General features: G+C 47.6%; 1 protein-coding gene and 1 long non-coding RNA gene across 5 annotated transcripts in view; both read right to left on the bottom strand.

Annotated features, from left to right (window-relative positions):
* The window catches only part of LOC146036154 (uncharacterized), an 81,529-nt gene that overhangs the window by 26,094 nt on the left and 32,184 nt on the right, over nt 1-23,251 (bottom strand). The gene's annotated exons all lie outside the window — the stretch shown is intronic.
* LOC146036733 (uncharacterized) lies at nt 645-22,395 on the bottom strand. Of its 4 annotated transcripts, none has more exons than XM_083160629.1 (5): nt 22,320-22,395; nt 14,700-14,847; nt 13,026-13,071; nt 10,051-10,120; nt 645-1,264 (listed from the first exon to the last, which is right to left on the bottom strand). In XM_083160629.1, exons 1-4 carry the CDS (start codon nt 22,340-22,342, stop codon nt 10,095-10,097), a joined length of 243 nt encoding a protein of 80 aa, XP_083016755.1. In that variant the 5' UTR covers nt 22,343-22,395; the 3' UTR covers nt 645-1,264; nt 10,051-10,094. The 4 variants fall into 4 exon arrangements, with proteins under 4 accessions (XP_083016755.1, XP_083016754.1, XP_083016752.1 ...); XM_083160628.1 differs by lacking the exon at nt 10,051-10,120 and adding an exon at nt 18,091-18,511 and having other exon boundaries at nt 22,320-22,375; XM_083160626.1 differs by lacking the exon at nt 10,051-10,120.

Here is a 23,251-nt window from a genome sequence, read left to right as displayed (position 1 = left end):
TACAGGGTTGGTAGCTATGTATTGTACAGAGGAAGGCTGCCTGTTACTCTGAGGTCTACAGAAGACAATGACATATCCTCCTCTACTGTACAGGGTTGGTAGCTATGTATTGTACAGAGGAAGGCTGCCTAACTTTGGGGTATACAGAAGACAGTGACATTTCCTCCTCGGCTGTACGGGTGTGGATGGGTTAGTCGACCAAAAGATGGTCAACAGTCATTAGGTCGACACTGTTGGGTCGACATACTGCAATGTCGACAGGTGTCTAGGTCAACATGGGGCAAGGTCGTCAGGATGTTAGGTCGACACACGCATTAGGTCGACATGGTCTAGGTCGACAGTCAAAAGGTCAACAGGGTTTTTTTTACTGGTTTTTTTTTACCCGAATGTCGACACAGTCGACATGGACACAGATTAAAGTGTACTGCATACCCTTGCATGGCTCACTATTTTCTTCTCCCACCACGCCCTAGTGGATGGTAGGGCACAAAATACCGCCTGTCGGCACATGTCGGCTTAAATAACAGTGAAAAACCCCCTGTCTACCTTTTGACTGTCGACCTACACCATGTTGACCTAATGCTTGTGTCGGTTTAACGACCTGTCGACTATGCCCCATGTCAATCTAGACACCTGTCAACCTTGCAGTATGTCGACCCAATGGTGTCGACATAATGACCGTTGACCATCTTTAGTTTGTCCAACCGACCGTATCCCGGCTATACAGGGTTGGTAGCTATGCATTAATGAAGGCTGCCTGTTACTCTGAGGTCTACAGAAGACGGTGACATTTCCTCCTCGGCTGTACAGGGTTGCAGGAAACTGAAGAAATGTCACATTAAGAAGACCACCTCGTACATCTACCTTCTTTCACAAAGTGTACAGGTTCATTCCGCTCGCATTTAATACAGACCACATTACGTTGTATATGATTTTTATATCTACAAGGCTTGGTATGGCCAACTCGTATGCATTTAGTGAGGTTGTAACTTAGGTCAGTTGTCACGTTCCTATTACCAAGACCATTGCAATTACTCTTAAAGACGTTGGGATGACGGGTAAAGATGAAGGTGTTAACCGGTTTACAAGACCTCCCATTATTGATCCGGCTCATGGCTCGATTACAGTTGGTGTTCGAATTATTAGTAATGTGTTTTTTCTGAAAGGCTCTCCAGTTCTGACATGTTGACAGGTGGAAGATAATGAGGAGGATTCCAAGTGTCAGGATAAGTGGTGCTGGTGAACGCATCCTGGTGGGAGTGAGCTGTAACAGATACGGAGAAGAGGTTACAAGAACATAATCCATTGCAATGATGGACTCAGACCGCGAGCCGGCCCTGACATTAGTAGCATGCATGCAGAACAGGGCATGGTCACAACTCATGGGGCGTGATAAAGCAGCGTAATGAACGGTTTGTGGCCCAGCAGTGACATAGGCAAACGCAGGGGGGGTGGGGTGGGGGGGTGGACTCCACTCCTCTTGGCAAGTGCTTTAAATTATGACAACAATAGCTGGTATATAATATGATTAATAGAGATTTCACCACATCATGCAGTGTAAGGGACAGAGCAGAGCTGCTGCACATGCCCAGTGTACCAGCTTCTTCTACCACATTTACTGCTTGTGTGGATCTGAGCCCTCAAACATTGCAATGGACCAGAGAGCAGCTGCCATAGAAACATAGAATTTGACGGCAGATAAGAACCACTTGGCCCATCTAGTCTGCCCCTTTTTTAAACATGTTCCCTCAAACCATATTTGATCCTTATTTCTTTGTAAGGATATCAATATGCCTATCCCAAGCATGTTTAAATTGTACTACTGTATTTGCCTCTACCACCTCTGATGGGAGGCTATTCCACTTATCTACTACTCTTTCTGTGAAGTAATTCTTCCTCACAGTTCCCCTGAATCTTCCTCCATCTAGTGCCAGTGCATGTCCTCGTGTTCTGCTGCTCCTCTTCCTGTGAGGAATGTCTCCCACCTGTACCTTGTTAAAACCCTTGATATATATGAAAGTTTCTATCATGTCCCCCCTTTCCCTTCTGTGCTCTAAAGTATACATATTAAGATCTTTTAGTCTTTGCTGGTACGTTCTGTGATATAGGCCATGCACCATATTAGTTGCCCTTCGTTTTACGGTCTCTAATGTATTTATATCCTTCTGGAGATATACCAGTAGGAAGAGACAGGAGATTTATCATGAAGTGGGAGATTGTGAGCTTATGTAGGGTACACACCAGGACGACCCGCTCACGATGCACATCGTGAGCGGGTCGTCAGTGTCTCGTCCGACCCGCTCACGGTGACGCGGGGGGGCACGACCCGCTCATGATGTGCACCGTGAGCGGGTCCGATCCGATGGCGACCCGCACCCGGCTGTATGGTCGTCATTGACCCGCGGGACCGCGCATCGGATCGGTATCGGTCCACACCAGGACAGAAAAGGGCCCAATCAGCACACAATCTACATCCAATTGGTCGGAATTGGATCTAGATTGAGGGGATCGGGCCCTAGTCGTCCTGGTGTGTACCCAGCATTAGAAAGTGCAGTACTGGTTCTATTATGTCTGTGTATTATGTTTAACCTTTTGCTGACCACTTATCTTATTTAAATGTTTGAAACAGCCTATACTATAGCCCATCTGTACTGTTATATGTTAATATTGCATTCCATACAGTATCCAGTGTATAACAAGACCAATATTAGGGCTGTTACCGCTCCCCCAGACTCCTGTACTCCAATGTGCTGCAGAGTGGGAGATTTTGGATTACATTTGGAAAGCCCCTCTAAAAATCCTGCGTTTGCCACTGAGTGAGCTCCATCACTCTGCATGGTGGTGGAAGAGCTCCACGTTCGAGCTGTTGGACTGCTCTAGCTTGCCATCGGCCCTTCTGGTATCTGTTTCTGAAATCACACATGGCGGGATGTACCAAGCAACATACGCAATTAATATTGCATAAGAGCTGACCTTTGCAAAGCAACCAGCTTTCCCTCCAGCTTTCCCCCTCCTCCTGTTCCCGGCTGCCTCCTACCGAGATGGCTGCAGGGACTTCGGGGCTCCGCCTCCTCCTCCCTGCATCTGGAAGGAGCTAGGGAGGAGGAGGTCACTGGTTTGGGCAGCAAAGCAGGAGGTGAGGGGGTGGGGGGGGCGGCTAGCAGTACAGGGCGGCAGGGATCAGTGTGGGGCAGCGGGGGTCAGCATAGAGTGGCGGGGGTCATGAAAAGAAGCCCATAGGCTTCTATGGGGTTACGCCAGCTAGGGCTGGTGTAACCCCCCAGCGAAGCACCAGCGGTGGGGCTATATTGCATCTGAAAATGATGTTGAGTACATCCCGCCCACAGTCTGAAGACACACACAAAGACAATGGATAAGTCTATGTGACCCAAATGCGTAGGTAGCTCTCTTTCCTGTTAAGCTTATTCCTCCTATAAGGGAGATGCCCGGAGAAAAGACGCTGTAGAACACTTTAGGGTGCGGGACTGGGCTGTTACATTATTAGGCAAAGATTTTTTTAATATTCCTGATGAATTATAAATTTCTAGCTTTTATTGCTCTTTTGGTTTTACCCACATATCTTCTTCTGCATCCACGTATCAGCATTTCCCCCGCCCTGGTAGTATCAGGGACGTCATTTGCCCCTAAGGCAATCTGCGCAGCACTTGGAGAACTCTACACATTCAGTAGATGCGCATAGTGGAAATGGGGCGTGGCTTCACAGAGGGGCGGGAGCCGGTGTCACGCCTCGGTGAGCGCTATCTGGGTGGGTGTGGTATATTAGGTCAACAATGTCTAGGGTAAAATTAAAAGGTCAACAGTGAGAAAAGGATGACACCAGCAAAGGTTGACATGAAAAGGTCACCTATCCCCTCGCTCCACTACCATTCGGAGTCCATATGTATACTAAAGTTTCAAGAAATGCAAACAATTAACCCCTCCCCCCCCCACAAAACTCATTCAAACTGCTCATGTGTTGACCATAGCCGTGTTTACATTTTGCTTGTGTCGACCTGTTGACTATTTTGACCATATGCATGTCAACAATATAGTGTAGACCTATCGGCTGTTGACCTAGACATTGTTGATTTACCATACGGTTACCCGCACCCCCATTGTGATGCCACTGGGCGGTATTACAAAAGAGCATTAAAAGTTTTTGGAACGTATCATGAATATAAAACATGTGGAAGGAAGTGATCGGAGAGCTGTGAATATTACGGGTCTAGAGCATTTTATTATAAATCGAAGGTGTGGTCACATATTGAGGGGGTTATTCTGCTTGATTTGCAAGGCTGCGAATTCGCAGCCTTGCAAATCCACCAAACCCCACCCGCCGAATGAACATCTCCCCACCCCCCCCTCACTGCGTGGGTTCGCCTGCACAGTCTGTGAATGGATGTTTAGCATAAACATCCATTCTTATGCTGCGGGTAACCTCCCACATCTTTCGATGGTCACCGACCATCAAACTTGTGGAAGGTACACGCATATAAATGGGTCTGATATGGGCGGGCAGCTGACACCCGGTGATGTCAGCTGCCAGCCCCCCGCACCCGCGCCACCGCCTCATTACCATGAGAACACCCAGCATTCTCATAGGAATGTCCATGGAACGCTGGGCGTTCCCATATGGTAATGGGGCACGCACGCCACGCTGTTTAGGGTGCGTGCACCCAGTGAACCAAAAGTTCGCCGTGGGTGCATGCACCCTACGTCTGCACATGCGCAGGAACGCACCTGTGCAAGCGCAGATGCGCAACACTGCTCCTCCTTGCGAATACACGGAGGGCCGAGGGAATAAGAATAACCCCCTGAATCCTTTATCTAAGCGAGGAACATTGAATTTATTTTACATACTCTACATCCTCAAGGAATGAATGAGGGTTTTGAAATTGCACCAGTTCTAAAACTGAAATCTTGGTACTTGTGTATTATCACGGCGCCCACTAAGCAATTTGCTTAGTGGGCTATTCTGCTTAGGAAAATTGCATCGCATCGCATGGGTCATTTTAAGGGCCTATATAATTTATTCACTGCTCTGTTAGCCCCGGGGGATCGCATCGCACGTCGGGCAAAATCGCATGCGATCGCATGCGATTTTATACGGTGTGTGATGCCATTACATTAGCTATACAATAATATCATTTTATGACATACAATGAGGTTTTAGCCCCCCCCCCCCCACTATCCACGCCACCCCGAAGCATGGCGAGCGCAGCGAGCCCCGCGAGGGGAAGCTGAACGCGTCCTCCAACCTTTTCATACCCCCACTATCCACATCGGCGTGTAGTTGATTTCATATAGTGTGGCAAGTGCAGTGAGCCACCGAGCCCGAAGCGTGGCGAGCGCAGCGATCTTCACGAGGGGACGTGGATTACTTGACATGTATGCTGCGTACCCTCGCGGGGCTCGCTGCGATCGCCTCGTTACGCTCGCCACACTATATCAAATCAACTCCACGCCGTTGTGGACAGTGGGGTCGTTGCGATCGCTGCAACTCCATGCCGACGTGGATAGTGGGGGTATGAAAAGGTCGGAGGACACGTACCGCTGCGCCCACCACGCTTCGGAGTGGTGTGGATAGTGGGGGGGGGGCTAAAACCTCATTGAATATCATACAATGATATTATTGTATAGCTAAAGTAATGGCATCGCACACCCTATAAAATCGCAATCCCCCAGGGCTAAGAGAGCAGTGAATAAATTACATAGGAAAATCGCATTGCATCGCACCGCATCGCACGGCCCTTAAAATGGCCCATGCGATGCAATGCGATTTTCCTACGGTGCTGGACGTAAGAAACTTGGGCGCCGTGATAATACACAAGTACCGAAATCTTGGATGTATATAAGCTGCGAGCAGAACCGCAATGGATGGAACCAGAGGACAATGATGAGTCATGAATCTGTGTTAGAGATGTTTGCTTGCTTGATTTTAAATTCTTATTTCTAGTATTTGTTTCAGCTGTACACTGGAAGAAGAAAAGCTGCAGGCGCAGATCGACATACATTAGGTCAACCTCTTATAGGTCGACAGGACTTAGGCCGAGACATGAAATAGATTGACATGGCCAAGGTTGGCAGGGTCGGATGGTCAACACAAGCACTAGGTCGACACATTTTTGTTGTCCCAATTATCTACGTAAGTCGACACAGACACCATATCAGTGTACCGCGTTGCCATGCTTCGGGTACGGTGCCGCGCTGGGCTCAGCGCACTATTATATTCTCCCACCACGCCCTAGTGGATGGTAGGGTAGAAAATACCACCCGTCGGCTCAAAAAAAAAAGAGTTGTATAGGAGTTACAGCAGGTTCATCATTATATACCCCATTTGTGCCACCCATCTGCTTGCCCCTGCACGTTTTCCTGATACTGGGAACACACTTGCCGATGCCAGTGGCCCTGCTGTACTCAGCAGCATGGCCCTCACTACTGATGCAAGTAACGCCGACAGAGGATGTAGCTGATGATGCACGGGAGTGTGCATAAATTTTTCTATTCAATAAAGATTTGATGCACACATTCGATTTAGACTAAAAAGTACAGGTCTGTTCTATATGGTCTTGCCTGAACAGTCTATTCTTCTATTCGATTTCAGTTTGATTTCGACTCGATTTGATTTTGCTTATCCAATCGCATGCGATGGCGTTCGATGTGATGCGATGCGATGGTAAGTTTCCTCTGCTCACGGATTGCATCGGATCACATGCGATGTGATTTAGCACGTGTAGCACACCCCCACTATCCACGCCACCCCGAAGCGTAGTGAGCGGATGCAGAACACGTCCTCCCGACTTGTTCATACCCCCACTATCCACGTTGGCGTGGAGTTGACTCTATAAAGTGTGGGGAGCGCAGCGAGCCACTGAGCCTGAAGCATGGCGAGCGGACCATGAAGATGAGCCCAAAGCGTGGTTCAAGCGCATCGAGCCCCGCGCAGGGACGCGGATTACTTGACATGTATTCCGGGTCCCCACGCTGGGCTTGCTATGCTTGCCAAGCTTCGGGCTCGGTGGCACGCTGTACTCGCCACACTTTATAAAATCAACTCCATGCCGACATGGATAGTGGGGGTATGAACAAGTTGGAAGGACGCATACCGCGTCCCCTTGCAGGGCTCGCTGTGCTCGTCACGCTTTGGGGTGACAGGGATAGTGGGGGTATGCTAAATGTGCTAAATTACATTGCATACGATGCGATCCGCAAGCAGGGGAAACTCGAAACTACAAAAGTACTATCGCATTGCATGTGATTTCTCTGCCGCCGCAAAACTACACAAGTACCGGAAAAAAAAACTATATTGAACCGTGTAGGCGCCTTATTACTCTGTAGAACAGGTGTGGTCAAACTGGTCCTTGAGATCTACCAACGGTCCACATTTTCCATATAACCTACTGTAGCTGGTGCCCAGCTGTATTCATTACTAACTGTTACATTTCCCAGACTCCCTAGCTGGTGCACAGGTGTAGTCATTACTAACTGTCACATTTCCCAGATCACCTAGCTGGTGCATAGTTGCATACCCTCCTGCATTCTGCAGAAGACTCCCTGAAATAGCAGCAATCTCCCTCTCTCCCTGATTAGTCTAGCAATCTCCCTCATTTCACCTAGCCCACATTACACTGTTACATTTTTGGGGAAAAAAGGAATGAGACATAGATACATTTACATTGAATCATCAGCACCATTTCCCAGCACTTTACAAAGTACAGTAGCTCTTATTAACTGCTTTGGGGCTCATCTACATTTGGATATAAGGCATTTTAAAAGATTCCACTCAGATGTAGCAGTACGCACCAACGTTTCTAGATGCGTCTTTGACAACCTCTTTTCACAATCTCTCCAAATATGGAACTAGACATGCCCTTTGGGTGGAGCATGACACGCCCCCTCAATGGGGGCACTTTGCAAAATTCCATTACCAACTATAATCTACCTGAAAGTCGTTTTCAAAAGTAGGCAAGTATGAGCTGGTGCATGGCTGTAGTCATTACTAATGCTGTGTACACACGGGGGCGATAGGGGCTGAAATCGCTGGGAATATGGTCGCTGAGCGACCATATTGCCAGTGATTGGAGTGTGCACCAGCGATAAATCGCCCGGTGCGCGCTCCCGGTTTCAGCCCCTGAATGGTCGCTGGTCGGAGAAGCATGCTCCTCCGACCAGCGACATCCCCTGCCTCTTCACCCAGCAGTGTTTAAATTTTCATCTGCGACCATCTCTGGTCGCAGATTAAAACGGGACACGGGGCAATATGATTGCTGAGCAATATATTGCTAGCAATATATTGCCAGCGATCATATTGCCCCGTGTGTACGCACCTTGACTGTCACATTTCCCAGAATCTCAGCTGGTGCAAAGCTGTCATAGTTCCCAGACTACCTAGCTGTTGCAAAGTTGTAGTCATTACTAACTGTCGCATTCCTCAGATCACCTAGCTGGTCAAATTTCCCAGACCACCTAGTTGCTGCACAGGTGTAGTCATTACTAACTGTCACATTACCCAGATGGAATGGGATCATTCGTCAGACTGCATTTAGGTTTACAGTCATTAGGTCGACCCCACTAGGTCGACTGGCAGGAAGGTCGACCTGACTTAAGGTCAACATGGGCCAAGGTCGACATGACTTAAGGTCGAATTTGCATAAAGGTCGACATGAGGAAGGTCGACTGGTCATAAGGTCGACATGTGTTTTTCACTGTTTTTTTATCCGAATGTCGACACAGTTGGCAATGAGAATCGGACCCTCGCATCGCTCGCTTCGCTCGCGATGCTTCGGGAACGGTGCCTCGCTGCGCTCGGCACACTATTTTATTCTCCCACCACGCCCTAGTGGATGGTAGGGCATGAAATACCGCCTGTCGGCACATGTCGGCTCAAAAAACAGTGAAAAACCCATGTCGACCTTATGACCAGTCGACCTTCCTCATGTCGACCTTTATGCAAATTCGACCTTAAGTCATGTCGACCTTGGCCCATGTCGACCTTAAGTCAGGTCGACCTTCCTGCCAGTCGACCTAGTGGGGTCGACCTAATGACTGTAGACCTAAATGCAGTCTGACGAATGACCGCATCCCACCCAGATAACCTAGCTGGTGCACTGCTGTAGTCATTACTGTCACATTTCACAGAATCCCAGCTTGTGGACAGCTGTAGTCATTACTGTCACAGTTCCCAGACCACCTAGCTGTTGGAAAGCTGTAATTAGTAACTGTCACATTCCCCAGATCACCTAGCTGGTGCACAGCTGTAGTCATTAGTAACTGTCACAATCCCCAGATCACCTAGCTGGTGCACAGCTGTAGTCATTACTAACTGTCACATTGCCCAGATCACCTAGCTGGTGCACAGCTGTAGTCATTACTAACTGTCACATTTCCCAGACTCTCTAGCTGGTGCACAGGAGCAGTCATTAGTAACTGTCAATTTCCCCAGATCACCTAGCTGGTGCACAGCTGTAGTCATTACTAACTGTCACATTCCCCAGATCCCCTAGCTGGGGCACAGGTGCAGTCATTACTAACTGTCACATTCCCCAGATCACCTAGCTGGTGCACAGCTGTAGTCATTACTACCAGTGGCGTAACTAGATACATGTGGGCCCCATATCAAAAGTTTTTAAGGGCCCCTATTTATCACCTAATGCTGAAAAATGTATACAGTACATAATACTTTGACAGGCAAAGTGGACCCCTTTCAGCTCTGGGCCCCATAGCAGCTGCACCCCCTGCACCTATGGTAGTTACGCCCTTGATTACTACTAAGTGTCACATTCCCCAGATCACCTAGCTGGTGCACAGCTGTAGTCATTATTAACTGTAACATACCCAGATCACCTAGCTGCTGCACAGCTGTAGTCATTACTAACTGTCACATTATCAAACATGCTGCATTCATTCCTACTATAGATCCACAGGTTGCCTGAGACACATGAACACTTGGTAGATCTTGGGGACAGGTTTAGCCACCTGCTCTAGAAGATGCTTATTTTGGTGCAATGTCTGCTGATACAGTAATGTTTATATACCAGTTACTTGTCTTACATTGTCTTGTACTGTAATTCGTTGTATTCTTGTCTGCTCTTTTATTAGGTGCTGCAGAACCCTTGTGGCACTATATAAAAGAAAGATAGTAATCACTGGAGGTAACTAGTGTGTTTACAGAAAATGCCCAGCAGAGGTCCCCACTAATCATTCCAAGAGTTGCTGTATTCAGCAGGTACACACTGAGCAATGTGTCATCCAGTTGGGCGGATGGAACTGACATATCACCATTATCGCTCAATGTGCATTATTTATTTATTAACAGTTTCTTATATAGCTCACACATATTCAGCAGCGCTGTACATAGAATATGTGAACATTCACATCAGTCCCTGCCCCAGTGGAGCTTACAATCTATATTCCCTACCACATGTACACTCACACAGACATTCTAGGGTTAATTTGTTGGGAGCCAATTAACCTACCAATATATATATTTTTGGATTGTGGGAGGAAACTGGAGTACCTGGAGGAAACCCACGCAAGCACAGGGAGAATATACAAACTCTGCACAGTTAGGGCCATGGTGGGAATCGAACCCATGACTTCAGTGCTGTGAGGCTGCAATATTAACCATTACACCATCCCAATCCCAATATGCTCGCTATCGTGTTTGCTTGTGCTGATACGAGGTTTCATGTGCTGCATCTCAAACCTAATGAAGGAGGCGATTTGGGCAGCTGCTGTTGTTTTGATGTCAAAACTAATCCCGGTTCCCCAGTGGGTACCCAGTTTTAGTGTGGTTCCCCGTCACCGTGCAAGGGAGTACAGAATATGGATGGTTTGTGGATATGGGGAAGTCACATAATTCAATTTAAAAATCACCTTGGACCTTTTGTGCGCCTTGGTCACGAGGCACTAAATACTACTGGTGCATTCCGCACACATCGCATCCATACTAATCGCATATGCACTAACGTATGTGATTAGTAATGCGGAGGACAGCTCTACCGAGGAGAGCTGTCCATTGCGATGCCCATTCAGCACTGGACCTCCGTGTCTGAGACCTGTGAGTCCGTCTGTGCATGGCCGTGGGGCATGCTGGGAGCGACCCGTGATGGATCCCTCAACCAGTCCTGCAGAGTGAAGCCCATAGGCCCATAGGCTTCTATAGGGTAGCTCCAGCTACAGTTGCTGTTACCCTCGGCAATGAGTCCCCGATGTGCGGGCTTTAGTGCATACAGAAATGTGGTGACAAACTAGAAAATGGGGGTCTTACCGCATTTCTGCTTTAGTGCATCTCACCCCTTGTATGTGAGCAGCAGCATGTGACTGCCTATGTAGCTCCTTTGCATTATTATACTGGGCGAGATGCAGCAAGCATCACAAGCAACTTGCATTGCTTACCGCCGGTCTTCGCATGAATACCGGAGTCTAGCAACGCCGACTGCATAGAGAATGCGGCAAAGGACGGCTCTTGAGGTAAGAGACAACCTTTGTGAACATAGGACTTCCAGGTTTTGGACCTGCAGTCCCATCTTCGCATGCGTCCAGTGACACACTAACCACTAGGCATGCTGGGAGGGATCAATGCTGATTTTAAAATCACGCTGAACACCGCATCCAAGCCCCGGAATGTAACGCATTCTGGGCTTGGTGCATATGGGGGCTGCGGCCAAACCTCAGAAAATGGCATTTTAACAGGGACCCTGCACCATGAAGGGTGAAGGGATCCGATACGATTTCCCGGCGGTCGGGATCCCGGCGGTCGGAATCCCGACACTGGAATCCCGACCGCCGAAATCCCGACAAGGGGGGGACATGGATCGCCCCCCCCTTGCGGGCTCGCTGCGCTCGCCACGCAGCGGGCCCGGTGCCTCGCTACGCTCGGCACGCTATTTTATTCTCCCTCTATGGGTGTCGTGGACACCCACAGAGGGAGAAAGTTTCGGGATTTCGGCGGTCGGGATTCCAGTGTCGGGATTCCGACCGCCGGGATCCCGACCGCCGGCAAATTAACCGCATCCCGGGTGAAGAGGCCACCGGCGCTGCCAACGAGCACACTGGGGGGGGATTCAGGTTAACTCGGTAAGCTGCGAATTTCGCAGCTTACCAAGCGCTTGAGGCGCTGCCTGCCGCCCGTCTGAATGCCCCCTCCCTACACTGCTACCAATTCCCCTTGTTAACATGCAAGGGGATGTGGAACAAAGACACATATCCTCACATGTCTCCGCTGCAGGAGAAATCATTCAATTCAATTCATCTAATGATTTCTCCTGCCTTTGCAGGCGACTGGCTTTTATTTGTGAGTGCCGGGATGAGCACAGGGCACCCCCAGTAGGTATCGGCCCACTCAGATACCCATGGGAACACCCTGAATTTGCATGGGAACACCCATAAAACACTGGCCGTTCCCATGGGCGATTTCCACCGCCGTCCACCCCCGGCCCGCCCCAATTCTTGCTAAGGGACATTCGCAAATGGGAGCTGCACATGTGCATAATAGACCAAGCGCATGTGCAGTCCCAAAAAATTTGTGATGGGGCCTAAATTGCAAGTTAATCAGAATCACCCCCGGGATTCCTTAGCTTCTGCTCATACTGCCTCCCACAGCAGCTAGTGTAATACTGCAGAATGGCCACCATGACCCACAACCCTGCGGTGGCCAGTTTTTACAGTATTTATCATGGCATCACGCGTCATGATGCTGTGACGTATCCCGCGTAGACCCCTGCCCCCCATATTTCCAGACTTGTACATGCAAATAGGAGGTAACTGCAAAAACTGGGAGGATAAGCAGAAGTTAGCGGTGAGCGGGAGTCTCAGTTATAAAACGTGAGCCTCCTTCTAAATTCTGACTAAAATATTTTTGTTCAGCGAAGGGCCCGATTCAGCTTGGCCCCGCTAATCAAATTTTTTGCAAATGTACGCATGCGCGTATGTATCACTGCTGAATTAGTCCCTTAGGTGAAAATAATTGACAACATGCGCAATAAAAATACAGAGAGTGATAAATAGATCCCTGTGCCACTTACCTTCCGTATAAAGTCTTGTACCCCGTGACTCAGTGACAGAGCAGATCTGTAATAAGAGACATAAATGACATTTTAAATATATTTTAGGATATAAATTAAATTAATTTTCTCACCAATCAGCTACAACAATACTATAAGTTATACTGTGCACATTGTCCCCCAGACCCCCCTCACCTGTAATATTATTAAACTGTTATATTGCTCCTTGGTAATCTCTGCATTTATATAATGTAATGAACAGGAAATCGCACAACTCTGAACTCTTTATCTTATCAGTACAGTATGAACACACCAAACTGTGCAAGAACAGTGGCTTTATGAGTGCAATCAGGCTTCTGCTTTTTTTTGCCAAAACAGGTCTAATTAATTAATTAAAACATTTTAAGAGCAATAAACAAATGATATAGACAACAGTCATAAAGGGCCTTATTCTGGTCGGTGCGGCCGGATCCGATTATGCGGCCAGGACCGTGCGTGTGAAACCCCGCCTTCCATACGGATCGCCAACTCCGTCCATACGCGGTAAGAAGCTGGCCGAACGGACCGCACGTGTATTTCTCACGGAATACGCCTCCTCCATCTCAGGGAAACTCCCCCATCATTCGATGGTCGCAGACCATCGAATGCAGGACCGTGTGCTCCACCAGCTCCCGCAACCTCAGACCACACGGACATTTCTCCATGCAAAAGCAGGGATCTGGGCGGGCAGCTGACATCCGGCGATGTCATATGTCCGCCCCCTACACGTGCGTCACGGCCGCATTAACATACGTACGCCCAGCGTTTGCATGGGAACGCCCATGAAACGCGGGGCGTATGCATATGGTAATGAGCCCAAATAGCCCTTCACGCCCCTCTCCACCCCCTGTTCGGAGTGTTCACATATCATGCGGGATTTGGCCGTACGCCCCGCTCGCACATGCGCAGAGACAAAACATCGGCGGGCCGAACGCACGCGGATATATCCGCACCGATCAGAATAAGGGCCAAAGAGACAAGATGCTGAGTACAGGCTCTGTTCAATTAACCCTTTGAGTGCCATTATCTCTGTGAGAGTTGCGCCAAATATCCGCTATAAATGCCAGCGTCGCTCACATTTGTTATATAAATTCAAATACAAAATTGTGGAAAAAAACCCCAGATATTTCCTATATAAGGCAACATTACAGGTCATTATGATGAACAAAAATGTTTGCTTGCCAATTTTCACACCTATTTTGACAAATTCACTTGGCACTCAAAGGGTTAATGTCGAGCCGAGTTTGGAGCCTGTGGGGGTTTATGTATTACTAGCCTCTGTACATTTTATGTACCTTTAGGTCGACCTAGCCATTTCCAACATAATGCTTGTGTTGACCTTCCATCTATGTCTACCTTAGGCATGTCAACCTATTTCAGGTGTCGACCTTCAGTGGTTGTCCCAATGCATGTTAACTTTTGGTGTGTCTACCCGATGACCATATACCGGGCAAGCTGTATGCACCTAGTAGTAGCCCACCGAGCGGATAGGAAGGAGACCAAGATCAGTCACACACTGGTGAAAATGTCACCCAAGCAGGGCCATCTTTCCCGCTGGGCTGGAAGGCTACTGTCTGGGGGCCACACAAGCATAAGGGCCCCAGAGCAGCCTAAGGCAGGGTGAATCAAAGATAAAAAAGTTGCATATGGCATTACCGTTAGCGCTGGCCGGCATCCGTACTCCTCCTGTCCTTCTCCTCCAGTGGTGGCACTCAATGTCAGAGGAGATGTCATCATGCCTGGTGGTATCAGTGAGGAGCGCAGATAGAGGAGCCACCGCCACGACAGACAAGGCAGGAGGTCACTGTGCCAGAAAGACAAAAAGAAACATTCAGATGAGGTGACAGATGGGCAGTTTTGTTATTTTCTTTATTCCCTCTGATGGCTGACCAAACACCCCTCACAGTGTCGTCTGTACCCCTCTGGGAGGGCCTGTTCTTCAGTGCACTCACTGGGATATGGGGAATGGTCTCATGGGTGTAGGGCATGGCCATAGTTCCCAGATCATCCCTATAATAAGCAGCACATATGAATTACACAGGTTCCTGACTGCACATCGGATGTGATGACAGTTGGCATGGTTGGGATGTGTCAGAGGTAATACCAACTGTCATCACATCCGATGAGCAGTCAGGAACCTATGTCATTCATATGTGTTGCTTATTAAAGAGATCACTTTGAGCCTGCAGGCCCTGTAGTTGACGTATGTCTCATGCACAGTGCCCATACTGTTGGTGGCAAAGTGGGTATATTAAAACACAATCCCATTCATAGACAGAATTTGAGTCTAAATCACAAGTTCCAAAAAAAGTTAGGAGGACCATAGATGGAAAATTAGCCCAGATTGTCACTTGAAGTTGATTGGTCACCTGAGCTCTTTTATGGGATTCAGTCCAGCACAGCCCCGTCGGTGATTGTTCTTGTTTCAGCAGACACCTGCCATTCTCTTTGCTTTATTCAGGTTCCTTGCTGGCCTTCCCTGCAGATACTCTTTGCTTTGGGTTGGATATTTTCCTCTGTTCCTGGACTTCTGCCATTAACCTGGTTCCGGTTCTGGTAGCCGTAATTGCTCCTTTGTGGAGCCCAGGTGTTCCATCATTACATACTTACTGGCATATCTTGTTCCTTTTCCTAAATCTTATTGTTTACTATTTCATGCGGGTGCTCTGAGTTGTTCAGAGGATGCCGCAGGCTGTGCACCATTAGGTGGCATTTACCCCAGTCAGTTTTTTTTATTTCTGTACCTCTGGTACTTTTTGGTGTGTTTTGCTGTGCCTATTTTGTTCTGTTATATTGTGCTTTAGTGTGGTGTCTACTTTCTTATGTTTGTGACTGGGTTGCTCATGGTTTGCGAAAAGGTTGCTTATTCAGTTAAAAGCTTTATATCCCAGGGTTTGGCTCAGGATCCATTAGTTAGTGTCCTTCCTCAGTCAGGCCTTTATTAGTTAGTTTCACCTTTTGACTGTTCCTGAGGGGTTTCCATTACCTTGTCACATCTTAAGACCTGGTGGCACCGCAGTTGGGGCGGACCTAATTCGCCCTTTCAAACGTGGCTATTAAAGGTGAAGCCTTAACATATGCAGGTACTGGCCACCCATCAGGACAGATCAACAGTGGCAGTGTTGGGTTCACTGTGGTCATCCCAAACAGCTGTCACAGCTGCTGGGTAACACCGAGATTCATAAAAGCCACTGTCTGCACTATAACTGGGTGCTGCCACTGTCTGCATTATAACTAGATGCTGCAACTGTCTGCACTATAACTAGGTGCTGCAACTGTCTGCACTATAACTGGATGCTGCCACTGTCTGCACTATAACTGGGTGCTGCCGCTATCTAACTAGACAGCTCAGCCCTAAAGAGTTAAACACAGACAGACTGGAGCGTGACAAAAAGAGAGAGGTCAGAGGTGACCTGAGCCCAGCAGCGTGACTGAGTAGGAGGAAGGCTAGCACATGGAGAGGAGACTACTCCGTGCAGCCTGAGAGACACTGTGCAAAGTAAGGTAATGGCACCCCTGTGCCCGGGGTCAACACCTTTCGTGGCGTCACGAACAGGATCCGGTCAACTAGGAGTATAATCCAACCCAAGGATGGAGGCACCATAGGCCGGAGGCGGATTGCCAGCCTCTGCACCCCTCAACAATGACCAACAAGCTGCCCCACCCCTTATAGCACCTGGTCCAGCAGTGACCCATCATGCCCAAATCATGCTACCATACTATTTCGGAGCCCCATGGATGCTTACTTATAGTGGAGACTCCAGCAAGGTGCCTTGCGCCACATTTACCACCTTCAAAAGCAAACTCAAGTCGATTTATCGCCTATACACACCGAGCGTAGAGCAGAAGGTCGAGATCTTGATAGGCCAATTAACGGGTTCCGCCCTCCACGAGGTCGAGTCTTGGCCGGATGACAAGAAGAAGTATGCCAATGGGATCCTGAAGCGACTGGCCACGATATTCGAGACCACCACCTCCCAGAACTGAAGATGAAGCTGTACGGCCGAAAACAACGGCCAGACGAGACTCTTCGAGACTTCGCCCTGAGTCTACAAGCGACCCTGAAACTCATACAAGCGGCTGACAAAGACGAAATTCGCAATGGCGACGAAGCCCTTACCATACAGTTCGTCGAAGGAACATCGAACCCCAACATTAAGACCCAGCTACGGCTCCTGAAGATAAGAATGCTGGGTAAATCCTTTGCCGATTTTAAAGACACTGCCATCATCACAATCGGGAACCACTCTGACCCTGAGGTGGAGTATCCCGATGACCAGCGGCTACGAACCCAGAACAACCCGTGAAGCCAAAGGACCGGGCCATACAGCATAGCCAGCAGTCATCGGGAGACCCAGGTCAGTCCCTCCAGCACCAGGTAGAAGCACTAGCCCTCGGAATGGCCGCAAAGCAGTGAGAAATGCGCAAGTTGTCGCGGCAAACCGCACCGATAGGCAGGGGAGCCAGATGGAAGACAGAACGAAAGCTATTGAACCGAAACTGCCGGGAATCACCTCGGGAGTATGGACGACAGGCGACCGACCAGATTGACTACCAATGTGTAAAGATGAATAAATTATACTCCCCTTTCTGGGCGTGTCTTCTTTCTGTTTTCTTTTTTTCTCCAAGTTCGTTGTTTACATTGAGGGGATCGTGGTTTATATATGTAAATGAAACACAGGATATATATACAATGGGTGAGTCTGTAACACAAACTCTCAGATTCTTATACACTGGTTCTCTTTGGAAGCAAATGCGTACCAGGACTCACGTGAGTAATGGTGCAGTTACATTCATAAAGGTATCTTTTGTTAAAATCAGTGGCGTACCGGTACTCACGATATACGGTGCAATGATACTCCCATCAAGGTTTCTTTTGGTTTTCAGGTATAAATGTATTTATTATAAAAATTAGTAAAAACAAATAACATGAATAAAAATAAAGTCTAGTATCAGCTTCAGTATGGTGTGAGAGAGGTAACGGCATTACCCTGGGAAACCAAAGATCCTGATCTGGAATCTCTAGGCACACTGAACTCCTACTCACCCAAATAGCTTCAGCCAATTTCTAGATGAAAAGACTGAGTATGAACATCAACATGTTTCGAGATATCTCCAATCTCTTCCTCAGGATGCATACTCAGTCAATGACAATCTTCTTATATAGCTGTCTTGATCCCGCCTTCTGACTTCCTGTTTCCAAAACCGGAAATGATGGTTCCGTCTTTTTGTAATGTTCCCCGTTTAAATACCAGTGTCCTCTTTGATGAAATCACCTAGATAGGTTTAAGGAGTGTCTAATGGAAGATCCTATCTAGCATGCAGGCGCTATGTCCAGCGCTGTGGTTTTTCTGAATTTCTGATCACGGAGCGCTCTGTGATTTCCGGAAGTGACGTCACTTCCGGTTGCGGCGTTCCGTGTTTGGACGTGGCGCTGTGGTTCCCGCGTCTTCTGGGCTGACTTCCCTCTATACAAATAAAGAAACAGTGTTATCGGGCTCTAATTGATAATACCTTCACATTAACTTTCTTTCTACTCGACTTTTAAAGGGACAATTGTTATTTAGTACAGCGCAGGGCTGGATTATAATGGAGGCACAAGGGGTCAGTGCCCCTGGGCCCCCCACTAGCTAGGGGCCCCCTGTAGTTTTTTTTTTTAGCTAAAGGTTTTGTGTATGGGAGTGGAGTAGTGCTGCAGCTTTACCTATCTGCCAATGTGACAATGATTAATGGTGCTGAGCATCGGGAGCCAAGGCACACTGATTGCACAAGTGTGCAGTGCATTACTGGGAGTTGACTAAGTACCATGACACTTTAAACAAGAGGGCAGAGGCTGAGAGGTTTGTGCTGAGCTCTAATTGGTGGAGCTCATTACATGCCCATGGAGAACAGCAGCAGCAGCTTAGTCATGGGAGGGTTTTTAATCAAAGGCAGCACTAGGACTGTAAGGTCTCCTACAGAGTAAGGTGCAGAGGGACAAACACAGGCTTTTCATATGGTATGTATTTATGTGTATATATATATATATATATATATATATATATATATATATATATATATATATATATATATATATATATATATATATATATATACATACCTCTCCGTTCCCGATGACTATAATCAGATAAGCTTATGTTTTTATGTCAAATGTACGGGTCCATCCACTGTTTCTGTTTTTATTTATTATCCGTATTGTTTTGAAATAAATGTGTTTTATAAAAACATTATTACGCTATCAGTTTTCCCCTTTGTTGGGAGTTCTTTGGTTTTAAGGGCCTTTATACCAAGCCTGATGGGAACTACACCTGGACAGAGCTAACCCCAGTGTGAGTCCATCTCTTTTTAAAACCCTCTTTTTTATCACAGGGTGATTACACGTGTGATAATAATAACAGCCACAAGGTGGCGTTGTTCACCTTTTTAAGTATTTTCTCATGCACTAAGCACTTTAGAGAAAAACAGCACTTTTGCACAGATTTATATATTTTTTCACTGAAACCCTGATATCATCCTTTCATATAAACGCATGAACATCTTTACGCCTCCAGCGGATTCTGGAAGGAGAAAAAGGATGAATATCTGGGAGTGAAAGACACCACTACACGTGAAATTGCTTATTATTTGCGGTACGCACATAGAAAATTTATTAAGGATTGTCACAGATTTATTCCTTGTCAACACTGAAGGCGCAGAAGTTTTACCACCAAATAGACGTTTTTTCTGGTCCTAAGGGAATTAGGCCACTTTGAAAACTTTTGCTGACACAGTATATATTCTGGAGTGTTGATAATACCACTTGTCTATATCATTGTAAAGTTTGTCACATATATTAGTCACTAAGGCCCTTATTCTGATCGGTGCGTACTTTCCCGAATTCTAACGGAGCGGGCCGCACGCAACGCTATGCGGACATCGTCCATAGAAACGCCCATTGAGCCTCCGCATTCGGACGGACTCACTCTTTAAGAATTAGGCGTGTGTACGGACGACATACAAACCTTGCGTGTGCGGTGGACACGTACAGATTCTGCACGGTCTTGCAGCGTAAGCACGGTCTTACCGCGTTAGAACGTACGGGAAGCTGGCCGTACGCACCGATGCGGAGTATTTACAAATCTGCATTTACCTACTAAATCAGACTTACTAAGTTTGCCAGGTTTAAAAAAAAAAAAATTCCGCAGCTAGGGGCGTGGCCTATGCGCCGCACGGTTGACGCTGCCATACGGAACGCGGCCGTACGGAACGCAGGGTGTCGCTGATGTACGCCAATTACAGAAATAGTATATAAAGGTTTGTTAGACAAATGCAATGTTGTTGCAAACATGGCTGCATCTCTATCTGAGGAAGAGCAGGAGTGCCAGGACCTGTTTGCCCGCATGGACTCCAGCACCACCTATGTCCCCATCAACCCAGACCAGCCATTGGGAGAACAGCAGCCAGATGGGCCATCTACATCAGGCCAATCGGCAGCTGGCCCATCTTCAGCCTCAGCAGAATCATTGGGAACACAGCAGGTGGCTTCCCAACAGAGTAGCCTGGCCAGCACTTCGAGTACAGCGACAGGTGGCCGTGGCCGTGCCAGTGGCAGTGGTGGTGCCAGTGGCCGTGGCAGCGGCGGTGCCAGTGGCAGTGGTGGTGCCAGTGGTCGTGGCCGTGGCCGAAATAGGGCAACAGAGGAACCAACCACCAGAAACATGGCATTCGAAGCGCAGGAGCTTGCCATCCTGGTGCCCCGCGCACGGGATTGGATCGAGTGTCCACAGGACCGGTTGACACACACAAGGAGATGGAAGATCTGGGAGGACATAACGGCGGAGATTAATGCGGTGGCTCCACAAGTTCGTGAGACGGAGCACGTTAAGAAGAGGCAAGTTCATGTGTGTTACATTTGAGCAGTACAAGACCAGTAATGTTTACATTAGATATTAGATGGAGTTGGTCAATGGGCGTTCACGTTGCTTGGAGGCACAGACATGTTTGCCATGTCATTTAATTGCTAGTTATTGTAGGGTGAGTGTGAGTGTATCTTCTAAGGGTTGGTTTTCAAATTTAATATAATCTAAGTTTGGTGTCATGAGGCACATGTTGTATTATGTTGCAGATTGCTATGGGTGCTACAGCAAACATGAGGAGTGACATGTATTAATATGTTAACTTTGATTGCAGGTGGCACGACTTCAAAACGAACCTCAAGAAGAAATTGACCCAGCGGTGGGAACACAGCCACACCTCTGGGGCTGGCCCCATGCCATCAAAGCTGCAGCTCACCCCCCTGGAAGAGATGGCAGAGTGCTGCATTGCAGTCGAGGAGGACCGGGGGTGAGCACCATGGACAGCGAGGCCCCAGCGGAAGTCATGGCTTCTTTGCTTGAAGGTAATTATTTGCCATGCCATAAGTAGCTGGTTCTAATTTTGCATGGAATGTGTTGTAATTGTAATGTTCTCTTTCACCAGCATCCCCACCGCTTGGTCAAGAATCTCTTGAGGAGGTTGAGGAGTCTGTGCCACCTGCCACCAGTACCAGGCCCGTGCAGCAGCAGCAGCCACTGACCGTGGCTGAATTGGCCACGTGGGGGCAGGTGCTTGGCCATATTCAGCAGCAGGGAGAGTCGGTATCAGAGCGGGTGCGTAGGACCGAGGAGGTCTTGCAGGGTTTGGTCACCAGCCAGCAGAGTATCGCTGGGAGCCTGCAGGCTATGGCTGCCACCCATCAATCCATTGCTGCTAGCCTGCAGGTGCTGGCTGATCAAGCCCTGCGGCAAAATGACCTCCTCCTCCTCCACCATAATGAGCTTATGGTGGAGCTAGTTGCCAGCAATAGGGTCCTAATGTCATCAGTTTCTGGTGCATTCCCACCATCAGCACTCCCTGCTGCCAGAGGGGGAAGACGATCCACCCCCTCCCCAGCATCTGCTCCACCTGGCCCTCCATCTGACCGTGGCCGTGGCAATGGCCGAAGAGCTGCTGCACGTGGCAAGGAGCCTGCCAGGGGCAAACGTGCCCGCAAATGAACTTGTGTCCGCATTAATCTCCACCCTTATGTCTTCCAATTGTGCAAAAACGCTGGCACTCAACACCAGAAGGAAACTTTTTGCCCGGTGCCTTCAGTATAAGTACAGGCAATGCTGTCCCATGTAGACAATAGGAGAAGACTGCGTCACTCGGGACTGGTTCAATAACAAACAACTCATAGCCAGACAATGGTTAAGTTGACGTTTCAGCCCTCAGGCTTTTATCAAAACAGCTTACATACGTTAGACAGTGTGTGCTTACCTCATTAAATAGTGCTGCACCATTAGTCTGTGTGGTGGGACAGAGGTCACATGGTGATGCTGGGGGCGCTCATGCAGTGACATCATTATCAGTGGGACTGTTGCCTCAGCAACTCGTCTGTGTTGTATGTGAACAATTGAACAATAAAGTTTTGTTGAAAACAGAGAAAAAAAAGTGTGAGTAGGCTTCATTTAAACCTGCTATATGTGAACAATAAAGTTTTGTTGAAAACAGAGGAAAAAAAGTGTGAGGAGGCTTCATTTAAACCTGCTATATCATTCTATGTGCCGCTGTCTCTTGTCACAAACCAGTGGTGCAACACAAAAACAAACTCATAACTGTGCATAAACTAAACAAAAGTGCATTAACTGACAGCGGATTTGATAGTTATAAGTGTCATATACATTTATAGATCGTGGCAATGTGATACATATAATATTAAAGAACATGAAAATAAATACGATTATTGTCACTCAGACTCAGCTGCCTGTACTATTCTACTCTTATTGTCGACATACCTGTAAGCTTATTACTAATGTCTTCCTAAAGTATTATTCACTGCTTATTAAGGAGATTTTTTTGCAAAACTCTAACATGCTGTTTAAAAAAATTTTTTTGCCCTGTATTGGCTCTATCTTATTATACACTCTACTAAACAAAACACTGAATGCATTCTTTACCAATGTATTTTTTATGGCTGCTCTTTGTTATATAGCACTCTTGTTGCTAGCTGTCATGTTAATTAGCTATCTGATGACACAAGCACCATGGTTTCAAAGAAACCAATGGAGTCCCAACTGCTCGTTGAGACCTTTGGGCGCCAGGGTCCCCATCTTGAAGATCCATTTGGTCTCCAGCTGTAGGAAGAAAAAGTTTCAGAGGCAGCGCTGATTCAAATATTCATTTAAAATTTATTATGACACAATTAATAC

Source organism: Crinia signifera, chromosome 9 (genome assembly GCF_055691185.1).
Source record: "Crinia signifera chromosome 9, ASM5569118v1, whole genome shotgun sequence".
NCBI classification, from domain to species: Eukaryota; Metazoa; Chordata; class Amphibia; order Anura; family Myobatrachidae; genus Crinia; species Crinia signifera.
Note: the sequence above shows the minus strand (reverse complement) of the source record. Positions and strands in the feature narration are given on the sequence as shown.

What these genes read in the sequence shown, in the direction of transcription:
- LOC146036733 (XM_083160626.1), bottom strand. Translation starts at nt 22,342, where the DNA reads ATGGTGCAGCACTATTTAATGAG. An exon ending in GTGCAGCACTATTTAATGAG is followed by an intron (nt 14,848 to 22,319) that starts GTAAGCACACAC and finishes TTTCTGGCACAG; the next exon opens with TGACCTCCTGCCTTGTCTGT. An exon ending in TACAAGACTTTATACGGAAG is followed by an intron (nt 1,265 to 13,025) that starts GTAAGTGGCACA and finishes TATCTGTTACAG; the next exon opens with CTCACTCCCACCAGGATGCG.